General features: G+C 46.0%; 2 protein-coding genes and 1 long non-coding RNA gene across 4 annotated transcripts in view; 2 read left to right on the top strand and 1 right to left on the bottom strand.

Annotated features, from left to right (window-relative positions):
* The window catches only part of LOC308390679 (E3 ubiquitin-protein ligase TRIM21-like), a gene marked incomplete at its 3' end in the record, with an annotated part of 28,963 nt that extends 16,581 nt beyond the window's left edge, over window positions 1-12,382 (bottom strand). For both annotated transcript variants that reach the window (XR_013970472.1, XM_080872919.1), the window contains exon 1: window positions 12,119-12,382. The remainder of the gene's footprint in view (window positions 1-12,118) is intronic.
* LOC308384229 overlaps window positions 1-15,121 on the top strand; it is a 63,799-nt gene extending 48,678 nt beyond the window's left edge. Inside the window, exon 3 of the long non-coding RNA XR_013969285.1 lies at window positions 15,000-15,121. This is a non-coding gene — a long non-coding RNA (uncharacterized lncRNA). The remainder of the gene's footprint in view (window positions 1-14,999) is intronic.
* On the top strand, window positions 4,173-14,791 carry LOC308400521 (uncharacterized protein; the record flags this gene model as incomplete). The annotated part of the gene is made up of 9 exons (XM_080888274.1): window positions 4,173-5,107; window positions 5,271-6,707; window positions 7,164-7,666; window positions 7,888-8,014; window positions 13,422-13,634; window positions 13,717-13,742; window positions 13,955-14,010; window positions 14,117-14,271; window positions 14,544-14,791. Exons 2-9 carry the CDS (start codon window positions 5,330-5,332, stop codon window positions 14,789-14,791), a joined length of 2,706 nt encoding a protein of 901 aa, XP_080744400.1. The 5' UTR covers window positions 4,173-5,107; window positions 5,271-5,329.
* Window positions 15,122-17,101: the final 1,980 nt, after the last annotated feature.

Raw genomic sequence — 17,101 nt, forward strand, 5'->3', positions numbered from 1 at the left:
AGCATATTGGGTGAGTGACCCAGATAACAATAATTTATGAGCACGCAATAAAGTGGACCTGTTAGAACCCCTTTGACATTTGTCCCTTCAACAATAAATGATTATATTGTGTCCCATGCACTAAACAGTCCCATTTAATACTGTTAAATCGTTGTTTAAATAGAATAAGCAAACATGCCTGTGCTTTATTTTGCAACCTGTAACATACAAATTGCAGAGGAAGAGGGTCAACTGGAGGTGACCTGTAAATGTCACATAGTGACTGAGGAAGGTGTTTCACCTTATGAGATGACAGTGTGGTCCGTGATTGAGCTGTATGAGCTAAATGCCTATATACAACGTTGTCTATTTCTATTTCAAGGCTTAAAGGAGATGACTGAGCATGAAAATGATCCAAATTGGGAGCCCACAGAGGCCGCCCACTTTGCTCAGGCTATGGTAGAGTCGGTACTAGACGGTTTTGATTTTGATATGCTTGCTTGGGAAATAATGTAGTTATCTGTGGAGATGTCTCCAAGCGATTAGTAGATTTAAAGGAGACAAATGTGTGCTTGAGAGTGCGTGGTTGAAATTGTGTGTGTGGGTGTGCGTTTGAAAGGCTTTGAAACATAGGTTTGATTTGAATAAAGCTAATCACAGTACTATGGTTTGGCATTGAAGTAGAGCGAGCTATACAGCTAATTATTGAGGAGTTTGGATTTAATTGGTCCATTGCTCCCTCGCTCGGTAAACAACACGGTGAATTTGTTAGTTTGTGAGCAAACATGATATTGCTTTGGAGCAATTTTCTGTGAAAAATTTAAGGCTGTGTGAATGCATTCGAGCTGTGTTATTGTTTTGTGCCCCAAAGTTAACATGCAGTGTGTATGAGTTTATAACATTTATGTTACAGAGTGAAAAGTAGTTATTAAAAGTGAATATTGAAAGAGGCTTGGTTAAGTCTTGACACACTGCGTTGGCTGTGTGTCTTACCAAGCAGATCACAAGGAGACAGTGACCCTTGGAGGAGCGAAAGTAATTCTGAAAGCTAACAGGCAGACATTGCGGAGTGATCCAGAAGGAGGAGCCGTATAACGTCACAAAAAAGGGAGGTAAGCTTGTGTTCTAGGATAATGGCTGACGGCCCGAACACGACACCTACTGGGCACAGAGGCTATAAGCCTCTAAAGGAGCAGCAGCAACAGTTAAAAAGAGCTATTCGCTTAGCTTACCCTGGATCATCAAAGTTAGCTGAGAAGGAATGCAAAGCAATGGAAGCTGAGCTAAACAAGCTTATTGCTTCCCAACAGAGAGGGCTGGATGACAAAATAGCCCTAAGTCTTGTGCTCAAAATAGAAGGAGAGAGATGTGAGCAGCAATTGGAACAACTGCAAACCGAGGCAGAGAAACCTTCAATTAACTGGAAAATTAAACAACAAATCAAGAAACTACAGCAAACTCATGCAAAGTGTTGCAAGTGGATGTTCTTGTGGAATGGAGCATCTTCCTGGATGGAGGAGGATGACACAGCTGAAACAGAAGATATGGAAAGCATAATGGAGGCTTTGAAACAACTGAAAGAGCAAAATAAGAAGCTGGAAGACCAAATGAACAACTGGATTCCAAAACCAGGAGATGCTAACAAGTATCACACAGCAGAGATTCTTCCTTGGGCCACATTAACATCTAATGCCGTAGGACGACAACATATCATGCCTGTAATGACCCTCAGAGGAGGACAAGTTCAGGGCCCAGATGGACAGACGGCAGTGGTTGTAGGAGGAGTAGCTGATGTTGAATACACCAGAGCACCACGGGTGTTTCATAATGAAGGGCCTATGACAGTTAAATGTCAGTCCCTGAGTGGGGAAGGGAAAGAGATAACATCAGCCGCAGAGGAAGGCTTGCCTTTGCCTTCTTGTTCACATGAGGGAGGAGACAGGCCAAAAGCCGAAGCATTAAGAGAGAGCCTGCCAGACCAGACTGGAGAAGCGAATTGGACCCCAACAAACGAGGAAATGATTTCACCGGTGGAAAGGATGGCACAACCGGCTTTCATCGGGCTGCCAACACCAGCAAGAGAAGAGCAGGCCCAAACCAGGTCAAAACACTCCAAAGCAATGGCCAAGTCAGACACATGGGCAGGAGAAGTATTCGGACGAATGCTTGAAGCCCCGCAAGGGCTATTGGAAGTATTAAATACGCTGAAGACCGTAAAGGACAAAATGACCAAAAGCATGGCAGAAGAGGAGAGCGACAATGACTCATCTACCACAGAGGAGGAAGAAGATGATGAAGATAACGACAGAGGAGGAGTCGCGTCAGAACCAAGTATAGCCAGGAATCTTAGGTCAAGACAGGTGAAAAAAGAGCAGGGACAGAGGAGGCCTATTTTTAAGAGTTCAAAAGGCAAGGGAAAATTGGGACAGTGTAAAACTGTGACCAAAGCAGAAAAAGCTGCAGGCACTCATTATAAGTTGCAAGGTGGTTGCGTGAATTAGGCAGACTAACAGAAGGAGAGGAGCTTGCGATTGGTGATTTTCGCGCCATTTCTGCGCGGTGTATGCTCGGTGGTGGGCTAGCAGATGTAGAGGCTATAGCTCGCACAACTCGCCATGCAAATGATTTGCCTTATCATGAAGTGCAATGTGCTTTGTCTGACGCAGTCCGTGAAAAGTACCCAACCCCTAATACAGGAGCCATACCTAAAATAATTTGGGACCCCCAAAACACACCTAGAGAGTTTTTAGAAAAAGCCAGAGATCAGTGGTTGTTAGAAACAGGTACCCATCCGGGTAGAGAAGGTGAGCATCGGGCGTGGTTTCGCTCAGCGGTGCTGGCAGGGCTGCCAAACCAGGTCACAGAAGATCTACAGAAAAACCCAGATTTTGCCGTAGCAGATTCGGTGCAGTGGGAAAGACACGTCTCACATCGTTTGCAGCTGGAGCAGGACAGGGCGAACAAGCAGAAAAAAGAGTTGGAGGAGGCACAAGCGTCTCTACTCAAACTACAGTTGGTGGAGGCCAGAAACAAAGCCAGCGAAAAGAAAAAAGAGGAAAAAGAAAAAACAGAAAAAATTATGATAGTTGCGACCCAGCCTGGTCCTGGGCCTGAATGGCCAGATAGTGGCCCGGGTCCCTGCACTAATGACGGATGGCCCGCCAATGCACCAAGGCAGAACCAACCCACAGGGAATTGGGGAACCGGTGGATCGTACAGAGGGCGTGGTGGCTCAGCGGGGGGAGTACAAAGAGCTCGTGACACGGGGAATCTCAGCAGTGTGCCTTGGAATGTCTGTTGGAGGTGTGGAGCAGAGGGTCATTGGAACAGAAATTGCCCAGAACGTCGTCAGAACAATCAAAGACGAGGCTACCAATCCCAGGCACGTGGAGCTCCGAGAGCAAGAGATGGCTCTAGGGGAGCATATCAGGCCCCAAACCCGAGTGCAGCACCAGCTGCGCAGTATCCAGTGGCTGACTGGAGGGAGGACTAGTACTGAAGGGACCCGGAGGGACCAAACAGTATGGTGATGGCAGATCCCATGCTGTTAATGACTGTAGAAGGGACAGAATTGCCCTTCTTAGTAGACACTGGAGCAACATATTCAACCTTGAGAGCAGCACCAGACAGTGCAACGTTGTCCTGCCACACAGTGAACGTGGTGGGTTTTTCCGGGATCCCGACAACTCTGCCAGTGACTGACCCAGCTTTGACAAAGCTGGGCAAGCAGACTTTGAAACACAACTATGTGGTGTCATCGCAAGCGCCAGTAAATCTTATGGGCAGGGACCTGCTCGTGAAGTTGGGCGCCACAATCACATGTTCAGCAGATGGATTATCTGTGACTCTGCCAGGGGGCCAGCATTTTCCGTGCCTGGGAACAAGTTCAAAGACTCAATATCTGCTTCAAGACTGTGAAAGAGCAAAACTCAATATCTACTGGGGGAGACTAGTGAAAGAGGATGTTCTGAGGCAATTTCAGCTGTGGAGACCCTGGATAATGAGCTTGGCAGTTTACTCCCCTCCGCGCAACCCGTACCACGTTACCCTGTTTTATGATAAAGAGAATGACGACACCTATCGTGAATTATTTCAATCTGATCTTGAGGGTCAGACGTGGAATGTGCAAACACATGACATCTACATTGGACCAGAAGGTGTAGCCGCGGCTGTGAAATTAACTGATGAACAACTGCCTTGGTACAATGTGGAAGAAAATTCAACCCCTCACATTACATTGGCGGTCCACCAAGGTCATGGTGCAGGTGATCTAGGTCCAATGGTCAGGCAAGCACTGGACGACACAGGGTGGCAAAGAACCCAAATTCCTAACTTATCTTATGCTCCAAATTGTAAAACCTATCGCATAACTTGTGCCTGTGAGGGTACAGTGATTTTGGAACATAAATAAATTTCAAAAACACATGGTGAGGAGTGTGTAGATCATCCTCACGCAGTTGCTGGACTGTCGAATCTGCCTGACAGTCTATGGTCAAAAGGGCCCACGGATGTTGGCCTAGCTAAGTGTCCTCCTGTCTTGTTCCAGCTCAAGTCACACACACCAATCAATAGACCACAGTATAAACACAAACCTGAAGCAGAGGCAGGAATTACAGAAACAATAGAAGGCCTGCTAAGGGCCGGGGTGTTAGAGCCCTCTCACTCACTGTGGAACACACCAATTCTACCAGTGGAGAAACATGGAACAGGAAAATACCGTATGGCACATGATTTGAGAGCCATTAATGAAATATTGCTCTCTACTACTGCACCGGTACCAAATCCGTACACAGCTTTATCAGCTATCACATGTGACCAAAAGTGGTTCACGTGCATTGACCTGGCAAATGCATTCTTTTGTCTTCCTCTGCATGAGTCACTCAGAGACATTTTTTCATTCACATACAGAGGCCAACAACTCAGATACACACGTTTGCCACAAGGCTTTGCACTTTCTCCAGGCATTTTCAATCAGGTGCTTAAAGAAGCCCTGTCGTCATGTAATTTGCCTAATGATTGTACATTAATACAATATGTTGATGATCTTCTCATTGCAGCCCCGTCAGCAGCGGATTGTACAGCGGCATCGTTCGTTGTGTTGAATAGGTTGGCGGAATGTGGCTTTAAAGTAAGTAAAGACAAGCTGCAGTTAGTTCGCCCTGAAGTGACCTTTTTGGGCCGGGTAATCGCACACAAATCAGTGGGTTTGATGAACACACACAGAGACCAAATTTTGACACACCCAAAACCGCGAACTGTGAGAGAAATGCTTTCTTTTATTGGTTTAACAGGTTACAGCAGGCAGTTCATTCCGGATTATGCAGGCAAAACTGCCCCTTTAAGGGGCCTAATGAAGCAAGTTGGTGTTCGAAACTTTAAGGCTGAGTTGCCTTGGACGCCTGAAGCTGAAGCCGCATTTATTAGGGTAAAACAGGATTTGTCAAGGGCCTCAGATTTAGCCACACCCAATTATGATGAGCCATTCTATTTGGATGTTTCTGAAACAAACTCAATTGTAAATGGAGTGTTGTTTCAGAAAAAAGGGGGGGGTAGAGAAGTGCTCATGTATGTTAGTGTAAAACTACATCCAACAGAAGCAAAGCATCCTACATGCACACAACATGCAGCAGGGGTCGCTAGAATTATCCAAAAAACAGCACATGTAGTGAGAGAACACCCACTAAAAATACTCACTACACATAGCATAGTGGCATACGTGAATTCACAAGCATTTTGTATGTCACCACGGGCACAACAGAGACTGAGCAAAGTCTTAGAGGCCCCAAATTTGACATTCACACATGAAGGAATTAACATGGCAGATTTAATGGGTGTAGGGGAACCACATGACTGCGCCAAAAGAGCACAGATCGAGGAAAAGATTAGAGAGGACCTGAAGGCCGAACCCATACCGGGAGCTGAGGACTGGTTCACCGATGGATGTTGCCACCGAGATGAAGGAGGACTGAAAGCAGGGTATGCGGTGGTCTGCAGAGTAGAAGGAGATTATCAGGTCAGAGAGTCAGGAAGGATTGAGGGAAAGCAGTCGGCCCAGAGAGCTGAAGTGATAGCCTTAGCTCGAGCTTTGAGACTAGCCAAGAACAGGAGAGTGAACATCTACACCGATTCGGCATATGCGTTTGGAGCAGCGCATGTGGAGCTGCCTCAGTGGAAAAGAGCAGGATTCAGAACAGCAACCAATGCACCTATTTCCCACAAACATGAAATGGAGGAACTGGAAAAGGCCTTGGCTGACCCAGAGGAGGTGAGCATTATAAAATGCAAAGCTCACTCCCAAGGAACCAGCATGGTGGAAAAAGGAAACCAGAGAGCAGACGAAGCCGCAAAGGAGGCCGCAGGCTACAAAGGACGGAGACAAATGATACAGGTAACCCCAGAAGAGGAGAGATCTGTTGACTTGATTGAGGAAGTTAAACGGGCCCAGGAGGAGGCATCCCCAGAGGAAAAGGGGGTGTGGAAAAACAAAGGAGCCTGGCAGGATGGACATTTGTGGAGGGGGCCAGACGGGCGCCCCGTGCTGACAGCCAAAATGGCAGAACAGAAGGTGGATGAAGCCCACGGACTTGCCCACGTGGGGAGAGCCCAGATGGAAAGAAATTTGTGTCATTGGTGGCATCCTGAGCTGCGAGGAATGATAAGGGAGAAGGCCAGGATGTGCTTAATCTGTGGGGCACACAATCCTAAGCCAGCAGTAAAACCGGAAGTGGGTAAGTTTCGGCCCCCTGAGAGGCCGGGAGAGGAGATTGTTATTGATTTCACTGATATGATTGATTCTGGGCCGGGCGGTGTAAGATATTTGTTAGTGTGTGTTGACGCTTTGACCGGCTGGCCAGAGGCCTGGGCTACAAAAAAGGAGGATGCTAAGACTGTCATTAAGTGTTTAATCAATCATTACATTCCCCGTCATGGGTTCCCGAAAATAATTAGATCAGATAATGGAACCCATTTTAAAAATCAAGATTTGGAAAAAGTAGAAAAAATGTTGGGCGTCCAGCATAAATTTGGAACGGTCTATCATCCTCAGTCTCAGGGGAAAGTAGAAAGAATGAACCTAAATTTGAAAAACAAATTGGCAAAAATCTGCGCGCAAACAGGGCTAAATTGGGTCGCAGCCCTGCCGGTTGCGTTGATGACCATAAGATGTTCTGTTAATCAATCCACAGGTTTTACACCATACGAGCTGCAAACCGGGAGACAGTTTCCGGCACCTTGGACGGTGGGCTCGGTTGAACGGGACAAAAAGGGGAACCGGTCCCACGCAGACTACTGGAACGAGCTAAAGGCGCTAGTGTCCAGTTTCACGAAACAGGCGGCTTGTAAAGGGCCCACAGGAGAAGGAGAGGTCCCGGACGCGAAAACAGTGTGGCTGAGAGTCATCAAACGAAAGTGGAAGGAGCCCCGCTGGACTGGTCCATATGAGGTATCGGCTCGGACGGCGACAGCGGTCCAACTGAAGGGGAAAGGCGACACCTGGTATCACTGGACGCAGTGCGCGGCTGCGCACGAGGGCTTGGTGGGGAAGGATCAATCTCAACCCGACGCAGGTGAAATTGAGCGGCAGAATAATCCCTCACACCTGTGCAACGGACCGACCGGTGGTCTACCCGGAAGGTCGAAGAAAGAAGAGCAGCCAAGGAGGAGATCGCCGCGCCAACGAAAAGGAGCGGTACCACACTGAACACCTAAAACAGGAGAGAGGCTCTGACAAAGGGCTTTGAACTTTTTACTACACCATAACATTCACATACCACCATGCCACCACAACAATTAGACACTGGTGATGAAAGAAGAGTTTCAAAAGCCATCACAATGTTCAAAATTATTATGAGTTTGATGTTAACTATGTTGCTAATCATGGCTATTTGTTTTTTGATTTGTTTGTTGCAGACCGACCCGGGAAACCAGTCTGAGCACGGAGGCCATGCCAGTCCGGCGTTGTTTGATACACCAAGTACATCACGCGTGGTCCATAGTGATTTAAGGTTGCGGGCAAGAGTGAAGCGCGAGGTCTCTGGTAAAAAGGATGAGTGTCTCAGCACATATGGTGGTTTAGAATTAGATTATGTTATTGGCTCCACAACTTCCTTTACGTTTGATCTGTGTGATGTTGTTAATTGCAGGGACGTCGGCAGTGCTTGGAGGGGATACAATGTGTGGGTCTGTTGGGATTATTCAGTGAGTACGCACTGCGAGAGGGGAAATCGTCCGTATGACAGCTGGTGCCGTAATTGGGACCAGGTAAGGGGTTACACTGGGCAAAATTGGGAACCGTTAGAATCAGGATCAGAAAACGGGCTTAAACTACAGAGGGATTTTAGCCCCTCTGGAAACGCGTTAACTTTATCATTGGGGAATTGGCATCGCAAACAATCTATGTATTTGGTTCTGGGGGTGGAAATAGCGGGGGTTGATCCAAAAGGGTTAAGAACACAAGAATGTAGATAGGATTAATTATGTTCATTACAATGTACTGAGGCTCTCTAACCTGACCAGAGACGGATTGGAGGGGTTAGCGGAGCAGGTGGGTCCGACCTCGTTAATGGGAGTGCAGAATAGAATGGCCCTTGACATGTTGTTAGCGGAAAAGGGGGGCGTGTGTGCTATGTTTGCCGACCAGTGTTGCACCTTTATTCCAAACAATACTGCTCCAGATGGGTCGGTAACCAAGGCTCTGGAGGGCCTAAAGAGCCTTTCTGAAACTATGCATGATCACTCCGGTGTTGGTAATCCGTTAGAAGGCTGGCTGACCTCAGTGTTCGGACGGTGGAAGGGGGTCATCGCTTCGGTCATGTTTTCTTTGTCTGTTGTGGTGGGTATTATGGTTATTTGTTGTTGTCTCATCCCTTGTGCCAGAAGAATGTTCAAAAGTATGTCTGTGAGGGCAGTGGACCCTGGAGTCATTACTCCAATGTCCATGATGCCAATGATGCATGTGGAACTGAATGTGTAGGCCAAGGAGGGACACAACTGTTTGTGACCTCTGGATTCTCCAGAGGTCAACAGAGGGAATTGTAGAATAAGGAGGGGATGTTTTTCTCATTATTATTTAATATTTTAATATGGCATTATTAGTTCATTAGAAGTATATAACCAGCTTTGCATTAAGCATGAATTGAAGTTTTTGATCTTACATTATTCTTTGCATTACAGTGATGGTGATAACTTTAGTTTGATCTTTTCTTACAGGTACCAGAATAATAACATGATTTTCCATTGCAGATGTAACCATGATCATTCCATACACATTGCAGTTTGTTGCTCATTCTAGAGTTGTGCTCAAGGTAATTAAAGGTTAAAAGCTACAGCCAGCGCGAGTCTGGCTGATCTATGGAGGGCAAAGGCTTTGAGCTTGGAAGGCCGCACGCGCTTACACAGCACTTATAAGATGTCATTCTTGGTGATTTTGTGCTTAGTCATGTTTTAATATGTTTTAAGTAGAAGTAGCTGATCCAGCAATATTCATTTAATATTATATACTTGATTTAGAGCAATACACACTGATGGTCTTAATAAATGAAAGAGTCCTTGTAGCTGCCATGTTGTGTCTTAGCAGGGTACAGACGGTTCCAGGAGAGGGGGGCAGTTAGCGTCTGCCCTCGGGAAGGAGACAATGTTATTCTTTGTGTTAAATAAAATTGTCAACATTGATTGTATTACACCTGTCACTACGCATGAGGGGGCGTTCTAATACCCTGATTTCATAAAACTATGGTGATGTGTTTTTTGAGATGAGATCTGAGACTGTCTGCATACAGTGTCCATCTCCCACGTGTGTGATCATTAAATCATCGTTTGACTCAACCCGACCGGACCAGTGTTGTTATTGTGGGTTTTTCCTCTTGTCTCCATCCCCAATATTCTGAACCTTAACACTGGTGAATGTCTGTTTTGATTTTGGTGAAAATCTCATGATAGTAATGAGGATTTAAAGCAGTTGGACTGCTGAGTGAATTTAGTATATTTGGGAATTTGGTTATTTTTTGGGTTAGAGTCCCTGCTGGTTATAAGGTTGGACCTGCTTCAGTCTTACACTTTTTTGGGTGTTTTATTGTTGTTCCAAAGTATTATAAATTATTCCAGAACGGCGGTTGGACTGAAAACCCGGATGAATCAATTCAACAACAACAGCAGAATCTAAATATAAGTATTTAAGTTTCAGAATTTAAACGAATGTGCATATCTCAAAAGGGGGGGGGGGGGGGGGGGGGAGGATTTACCTTGTATAAAAATGAATCAGGACGGAGAAATCGAAAATGAAATGATGGCAATCCTGGAGGAAGTTTCTGAAAAGCTCCCTTCTGGGAGGGTGAGAGTTCTCATCTTGGAGGCAAGAGTTTGGTCCCAGACTGTGGCAATATGTGATTTCCACCAGCAGAATTTTATCTTAATATATTTCTCCCTTAAATTGCCATCAGTTATGACAAGCTTTGTTTTTCAAGTGAGGGAGATGCTGGCCCACATTTTCTATCTTTTTATGTGATGAGAAAGAAATTATTCTACCTCTCATCACAGCTTTCCCTGCTTCCCATAGAACAGATGCTGATGTTCTGTTTTATTTTTTCATACAGAAAAATAAAAACAGTCTTAAAACTTCCCCTTTAATGGGAGTTCTTCCTTCCTGCTGTCACCAAGTGCCATACCAGTGCATGAGGAGTGAGATTTCCAACAACAAGCATCTGATGGCAGCAGAAAAGCTGAGGAGAGGAGCCGTCACTGACTGTCTGCGAGTAACTGAATTACTAAAAATATCCTGAGAGTACAGCTCATTTTACAGAATTATTTCATTGTGATATTCAAATGTCATAGGTATATTTATTTCCTTATTCTGACTCTTTTTCTTCATTTGTGTAAATTTCATGTTTCAGATCATATCTGCACAAAAACAGAGCATCTAGGTTTAATCAATGTTTTGTGCAGCTGTTCATGGTAAACAATAAAACAACTGAGCTTCAGGAGAAACAAAGAGAAGAAGAGGAGCAGAGTGAAGGATGAAGGTCGTCCATCAGACCGAGTGTGTCCTCAGTTTCCTGTTCAGAGACAAACATCACTGATGTCAGCTGTTCACTATTTATAGAGCACCACAATTTTTATTATTACTCAGTTTATGTCTTGATGCATGCTCATCCAGGTACGTAAATCTCGTGTGAAAACGCTACGTCCAGATGTACAGAATCAACTTTGGAGATTAGTCAGTTAAGTTATATCTGTAGTGCCCCCTACAGGCTCATTGAGAAAACATGACAAAACAAAAAACAAACAAACTTTTTTCCAGGTATATCTGCTATTTCATCTGCTTTCATCTCATATTTAGAGCCCATTCCTACAAAACTGCTCAAAGAAGTCCTGCCATTAATTAATGCTTCAATCTTAAATATGATCAACCTATCTCTAATAATCGGCTATGTACCACAGGCCTTCAAGCTGGCTGTAGTTAAACCTTTACTCAAAAAGCATCTCTAGACCCAGCAGTCTTAGCTAATTATAGGCCAATCTCCAACCTTCCTTTATATCAAACATCCTTGAAAGAGTAGTTGTCAAACAGCTAACAGATCATCTGCAGAGGAATGGCTTATTTGAAGAGTTTCAGTCAGGTTTCAGAGCTCAGCACAGCACAGAAACAGCTTTAGTGAAGGTTACAAATGATCTTCTTATGGCCTCTGACAGTGGACTCATCTCTGTGCTTGTCCTGCTAGACCTTAGTGCAGCGTTCGATACTGTCGACCATAATATCCTATTAGAGGGATTCGAACATGCTGTAGGTATTACAGGTACTGTGCTGCAGTGGTTTGTATCATATCTATCTAATAGACTCCAATTTGTGCATGTAAATGGAGAGTCCTCTAAGAATGCAGGACTCTGCAGGAATGTCTTAAAGACATAACGACCTGGATGCTAACTTTCTGCTTCTTAATTCAGATCAAACTGAGGTTATTGTACTCGGCCCTGAAAAGCTTAGAAATATGGTCTCTAAGCAGATTCTTACTCTGGATGGCATTACCTTGTCCTCCAGGAACACTGTGAGGAACCTTGGAGTCATATTTGACTCAATTTTGACTTGACATTTTTTTCACATTTGGTGGTAAATAAATTCACTTACAGGTGTGATTGTCATGGTTACCTGTTGTCTCACCAGATTTCCTCTACCTTCTGAAGATCACCTCACCGTAAACAGCATCATCAGGGCCTAAAGACAGAAAAATGAATGAGTGATGCTGCAGCTTCAGTTGTGACTCACAGTTTGATCAGATGTGTTGTCACGGTCGTAGTGGCAGACCGTGTGGAGAGTGTGTTGAGGACCCAGGTGCGAACACAAGTGAGGATACGGGAGTGAACTTTAACCAAAAGCGAGCCTTTTATTGTGGCTGATGATCAAGAAACAAACAAGAATGAGGGCAGTACAAGTGTAGCAACTAAACAAACCTAAACTGGGAACAAACTATGCTATGGCTGGGGATACAAAAGACCGGGCATGGAAACACGGAGGGAGGAAACACAGACGACGCGACACAGACTACATGAAACACAGAGACTAAATACACATGAGGGATGATCAGGGGATTGGCCACACATGGGAGCACAGCTGACACAGATAACCATAACAAGACAGGGCGGGGTGAACATAACATGACGTATACAGACACTCTGGATCCCCTGCAGTCTGCCTATCTCCAAATATTTTTTTAATCTCCAAACTGACTCTGAACCATCATCTCTGTTAAAGACTTTTCCTCTGAAGGATGAATGAAGTCACACTAACTGTGCTCACTGATTTTAAAAAGAGCACATCTGTGTTCAGAGAGAATCAAAAGTATCAGTTTCTACAGAACAAAACATCAAACAGAGATGAACCTTCTCAGCAGCTCCCACTGTGGAAGTTACTCAGACTGAAGAAGGTGTGTGTCCTTCGTCACTACACTGAACCATCGTCGTCATCATCTGTACCTGAAGTGCGAGTCCTCACATCAGAGTAGATAACATCTGGATCATCAGGACTTTTAGCTGGAAAACACACACACAGGATCATTTACCTGAGAAACTGTGTGTGTGTTATGAGAGCACACGCAGCTCTCCTATTGGCTCTCTGTCTGATGGTGACGTCACTGTTCACATGTACAGGAGAGGAGGAGTGGAGCGCTCCTGAACAAAGAAACACACCAACACATTCACAGGGTTTCAGAGTGGTGCTGAAGATCTAGTTCCTGCATTTATTACTTCCAGGCTGGACGACCATAATTCATTATTATCAGGACGTCCTAAAAACTCGCTGAAAAGCCTCCAGCTGACCCAGAGAGAGTTTGTTTCACACTGGTTCCTGTTCTACCCGCTCTACTGTGGCGTCAGCTCCCAGTCTGCAGTCAGGAGACCTTCTAGCTTTGACATCATGCTTTAAACTCTGAAAGATTTCATTCTGTTTCCTCCAGAGAACTCCCCAAACCAGCAGAACAAGAAGAACCACCGAAACCAGACCTGCTACAACCAGCACGAGGGTGGAGGAGGAGGGAGGAGCGGAGGAGTCTGTTACAGGCCAAACAAGAGCAGGAGAGTTCACAGGATTAGAGGAGGTGCAGGTGTGGAGATGAGGAGGAGGAGGGAGGAGCGGAGGAGTCTGTTACAGGAAAAACAAGAGCAGGAGAGTGGGCTCTGAGCAGCAAGCAGAGGTGCGCTGTGGGACAGGTCAAAGGTCACGTGGTGTGTTTCCTGTTCCTGCAACTGCAGTGGAGCTGCTCGCTGTGTGGCAGCGTGTACACACAGGTACTGCATAAAATACACACAGTGTGTACAGGATGTGTTTAGTGTCAGTTTCTCGGGTGCAGTGAAAGTACTCAGAGTGCTTCATGTGTTGTTAGCGTGTTGGTGGCGTGTTAGTGTTGGTGCAGTAAGTAAAGTGTCGTTTTGGAGGAAACTGCTCACGATTTCAGGTGTGTGTGTTTACCTGTTGCTCTCTCTCTCTCAGGGCTGCAGCAGCTCTCAGTGTCACTCGACTTCGTCAGTGTTTCAGTCCAAAGCAAAGTAAGAGCAGCTTCCTGTTGAGCTCACCTGCTGATACGTGTTAATCACCTGGATGAGTCAGGTGACAGTCACATGATCAAACCATGTCGCTCTGCTCTTCGATCAGGCTGGTGATCGATGACGGGACAGGTGAGGCTCACGTCTGCTTCTCAGCTGCTCTGGTTCCTGCTCTGCTGGGATTGGCTGATGCTCAGTGGGAGGGGCTTCAGAGAGCTCTCAGGGTCAGAGGTCACATCAGTCTTCCCTCGTGGGCAGAGCCAGGTCAGTAGCACCTGTCAGGTGTATATATTTACCTGTCACAGGTGAGTCAGGTGCTCATCGTCGTCTTTAAACTTTATTTTATCTTTAAAAATTTAAAATTGGGTCATGTTTTTATTCCTGAGGCTTTAACTGTGAAAGGGCACATCCTGTTTACATCCTGGTAACAGCTCCGTCTGCTCACACCTTACTGCTGAACTGGTTTGGGGGCGTGGCCACTTCCACCTTTAAAAGTCTGTAGGTGTGACGGACCCACGCTGGGCTCACGTGAACAGGAGGGAGGGGCCTTACAGCCGTGTGTTTCAGCGAGACTCAGGTCGTGCCCCTGACTCCACCCACTCGACCTGATGAAGCAGCAGGTGGTGTAGTTCTGAGGGTAATCAGGGCTGACTGTGAATGCCACACCTCCCACATGGAGGGTGGAGACCACAGGGGAGGGGCAGGACAGCGAGAGGCATTTAGGACTCGGGTCACACCAGGAGAACCCACAGGGCCCCTCCACCCACAGGTGGAGCTGTGTTAAAAGACCCTGCAGACTGAAATGTCCTGTGGTCAGAGGAGGTGAAACGAGAAGAAGATGCAGCTACAACCCAAAGAACAGCGTCCACACAGTGAAGCACGGTGGGGACGCTGTGGGGGGGCCACCACAGAGAGAAACAGGCGTCCTGCAGGACGTTTCCACAGGGCCGAGCCGTGAGTCTGCAGAGACATAACCTCTGTGTCTGTCTCAGGTGTGTGACGGGGACGCTGACGACTTCCTCCTCCACTTCCTGTTGTGTCTGTGCAGCAGCGATGTCATGATTCGGCTGCTCAGCCTCACCTGCAGGAAACACACCAACCAGAGACCAGAAGATAACCCCACCCTCACCACCCTGACTGCAACCTTCAGAGTCGTGTGTGTGTGTTTCAGAGGTGAGGAGGTTCACTCGAGGAGACAGAGAGTTCCTGACCAGACTGGCTCCTCCCCTTCAGCTCACCTGTCTGCACCTCCACCCTGACTGAGCTCCACCTGCTTCGTTCTGACTTCATCTGTTCTACGTGTTCGTACAAATAAAACTTTATAGTTCCTCCTCCTGTCACACGGTATCTCACCTTCACTGACCCTGACGCTGGTGATCAGGGTCAGAGGTCACACGAAGCTCTCTGGGTTTAACAGGTCATGTGACCCTTCTACAGGAAGTGATCCCTGTGAGTGGCGCCCACATCGGAGACGTTCTCAGATGGTGATTCATGAAACCTAATTGGTAAAACTAAACACTGAACGTGTTTCGGTTTGTTTACAGAGGTCAGACGGTGAAAGCTTCAGCCTGACCAGGAAAGAATCAGTCCTCTTTAAATCACACTTACTTTAAATGAATTCCTCCTCACCTTCATGTGTTTTGTATTATTGCATCTTATATGAAAGAGTTCATCCATCGACACATTTGAATCCTGCAACATTTCACCGTGTCAGTTTGTCATGAATTGGACTATTTTAGGATTTCAGTTCATCTTTCCAATAAAGCTCGCAGCTCTGAAACAGCTGTTCTCTCTGAGGCTGTTTTGCATGTAAATAAAAGTGAAATAATTAAATGTTCTGTGAACAGACCGTCCAGTGGAGCTCCTCAGGGCTCTGTGCTTTCACCACTTTGTTTTCTATGCTAATGAGTGTCAGAGCACGTCAGCATCAGTCCTTCAACATGGTCACAGCCTCTGATGAAGGTGTTCAAATGTGGCTTTTAATCCAGGTTTACACTTAAACAGTCTCCATGAAACGGGCCTCTGCCCTCATTCATCCTGGAGATCACTCGTCTAAACCAACCAACATAAAGAACGTGATGTTTTCAAAGCGAACACGTACACACAGTTGTTATGGATACGATTAAATGTAGGAGCGATGATTCGTGAAATCCTACATGTGTGTTCTAACATGCTTTAATGATGGCACGAGCTGACAATGAATAACATAAAGTTAATAGTTAATCTGCAACAAAACTTTTTCACCGCTTCAGTTTTTGGTCTTTTCCACATACGGTTGTTGTTGTCATGGAAACAGAAACCAATCGGGCCTTGGATGGACGTCGGGAGTTCTTAACAGCAGCTCGTTGTTCATTCTGATGTTGTTTTTTAATTATATTTTATATTTAATATCATATATTGGCCTTTTTCAGCTTTATCTGAAGGGCCACGGGTCAGACTCCAGCTGGGCCTGCCGCTCTCAGCCTCACTCTGAGGAAGCCCACAGTCTGTCACAGTGGAAACTACACCGGGGGACCCCATCCTTGGGGTGGACCCATTTTTGTTGTAGCGTGTTTTGGGGTTTAAAAGCCACAGAGACGCGGTGCTTAGAAAAAATGCATTTCAGCTGTGCTGATGCTCCTGACACGTTGTAACGTTGGGTTGTGTTGCGTGGTTGAGAGGAGGCGGCAAAACACCTAGCAGGCTAGTCGGAAGAACACACACCCACGCTGGTATCGGTAATCCACGGTGGTTCTTTAATACGCCTTCTTCAACAACCATATAAAAGCCCGGCTGAACGACTGCGCCTCAACAACATAACGCCCAGCGTTCATACAACCTAAGCATTGCAAACAAAACAAGAAGAAAACGTAAATCCGTCCCTCGTTAAGCAGAAGCGTGCAGGCACGTGTCCTCATAATCCCAGAGAGAGAGAGCAGCGGCACAAACTGATGACACCATCAACCCTCGACTTGGGTGTCTTAAAGGGACGCCACACCATAGTGGCTGTCACAACGTATAAGACTGGGGAAACCTGCATTCAGCTGGACCTGAAAAACACTATGTCCAGATAAACACAATCAACTTTTGGAGAAAAGTAAAAGATTCTTCATCA

This window comes from Rhamphochromis sp. 'chilingali' (genome assembly GCF_963969265.1).
Source record: "Rhamphochromis sp. 'chilingali' genome assembly, chromosome: 1".
Lineage (NCBI taxonomy): Eukaryota > Metazoa > Chordata > Actinopteri > Cichliformes > Cichlidae > Rhamphochromis > Rhamphochromis sp. 'chilingali'.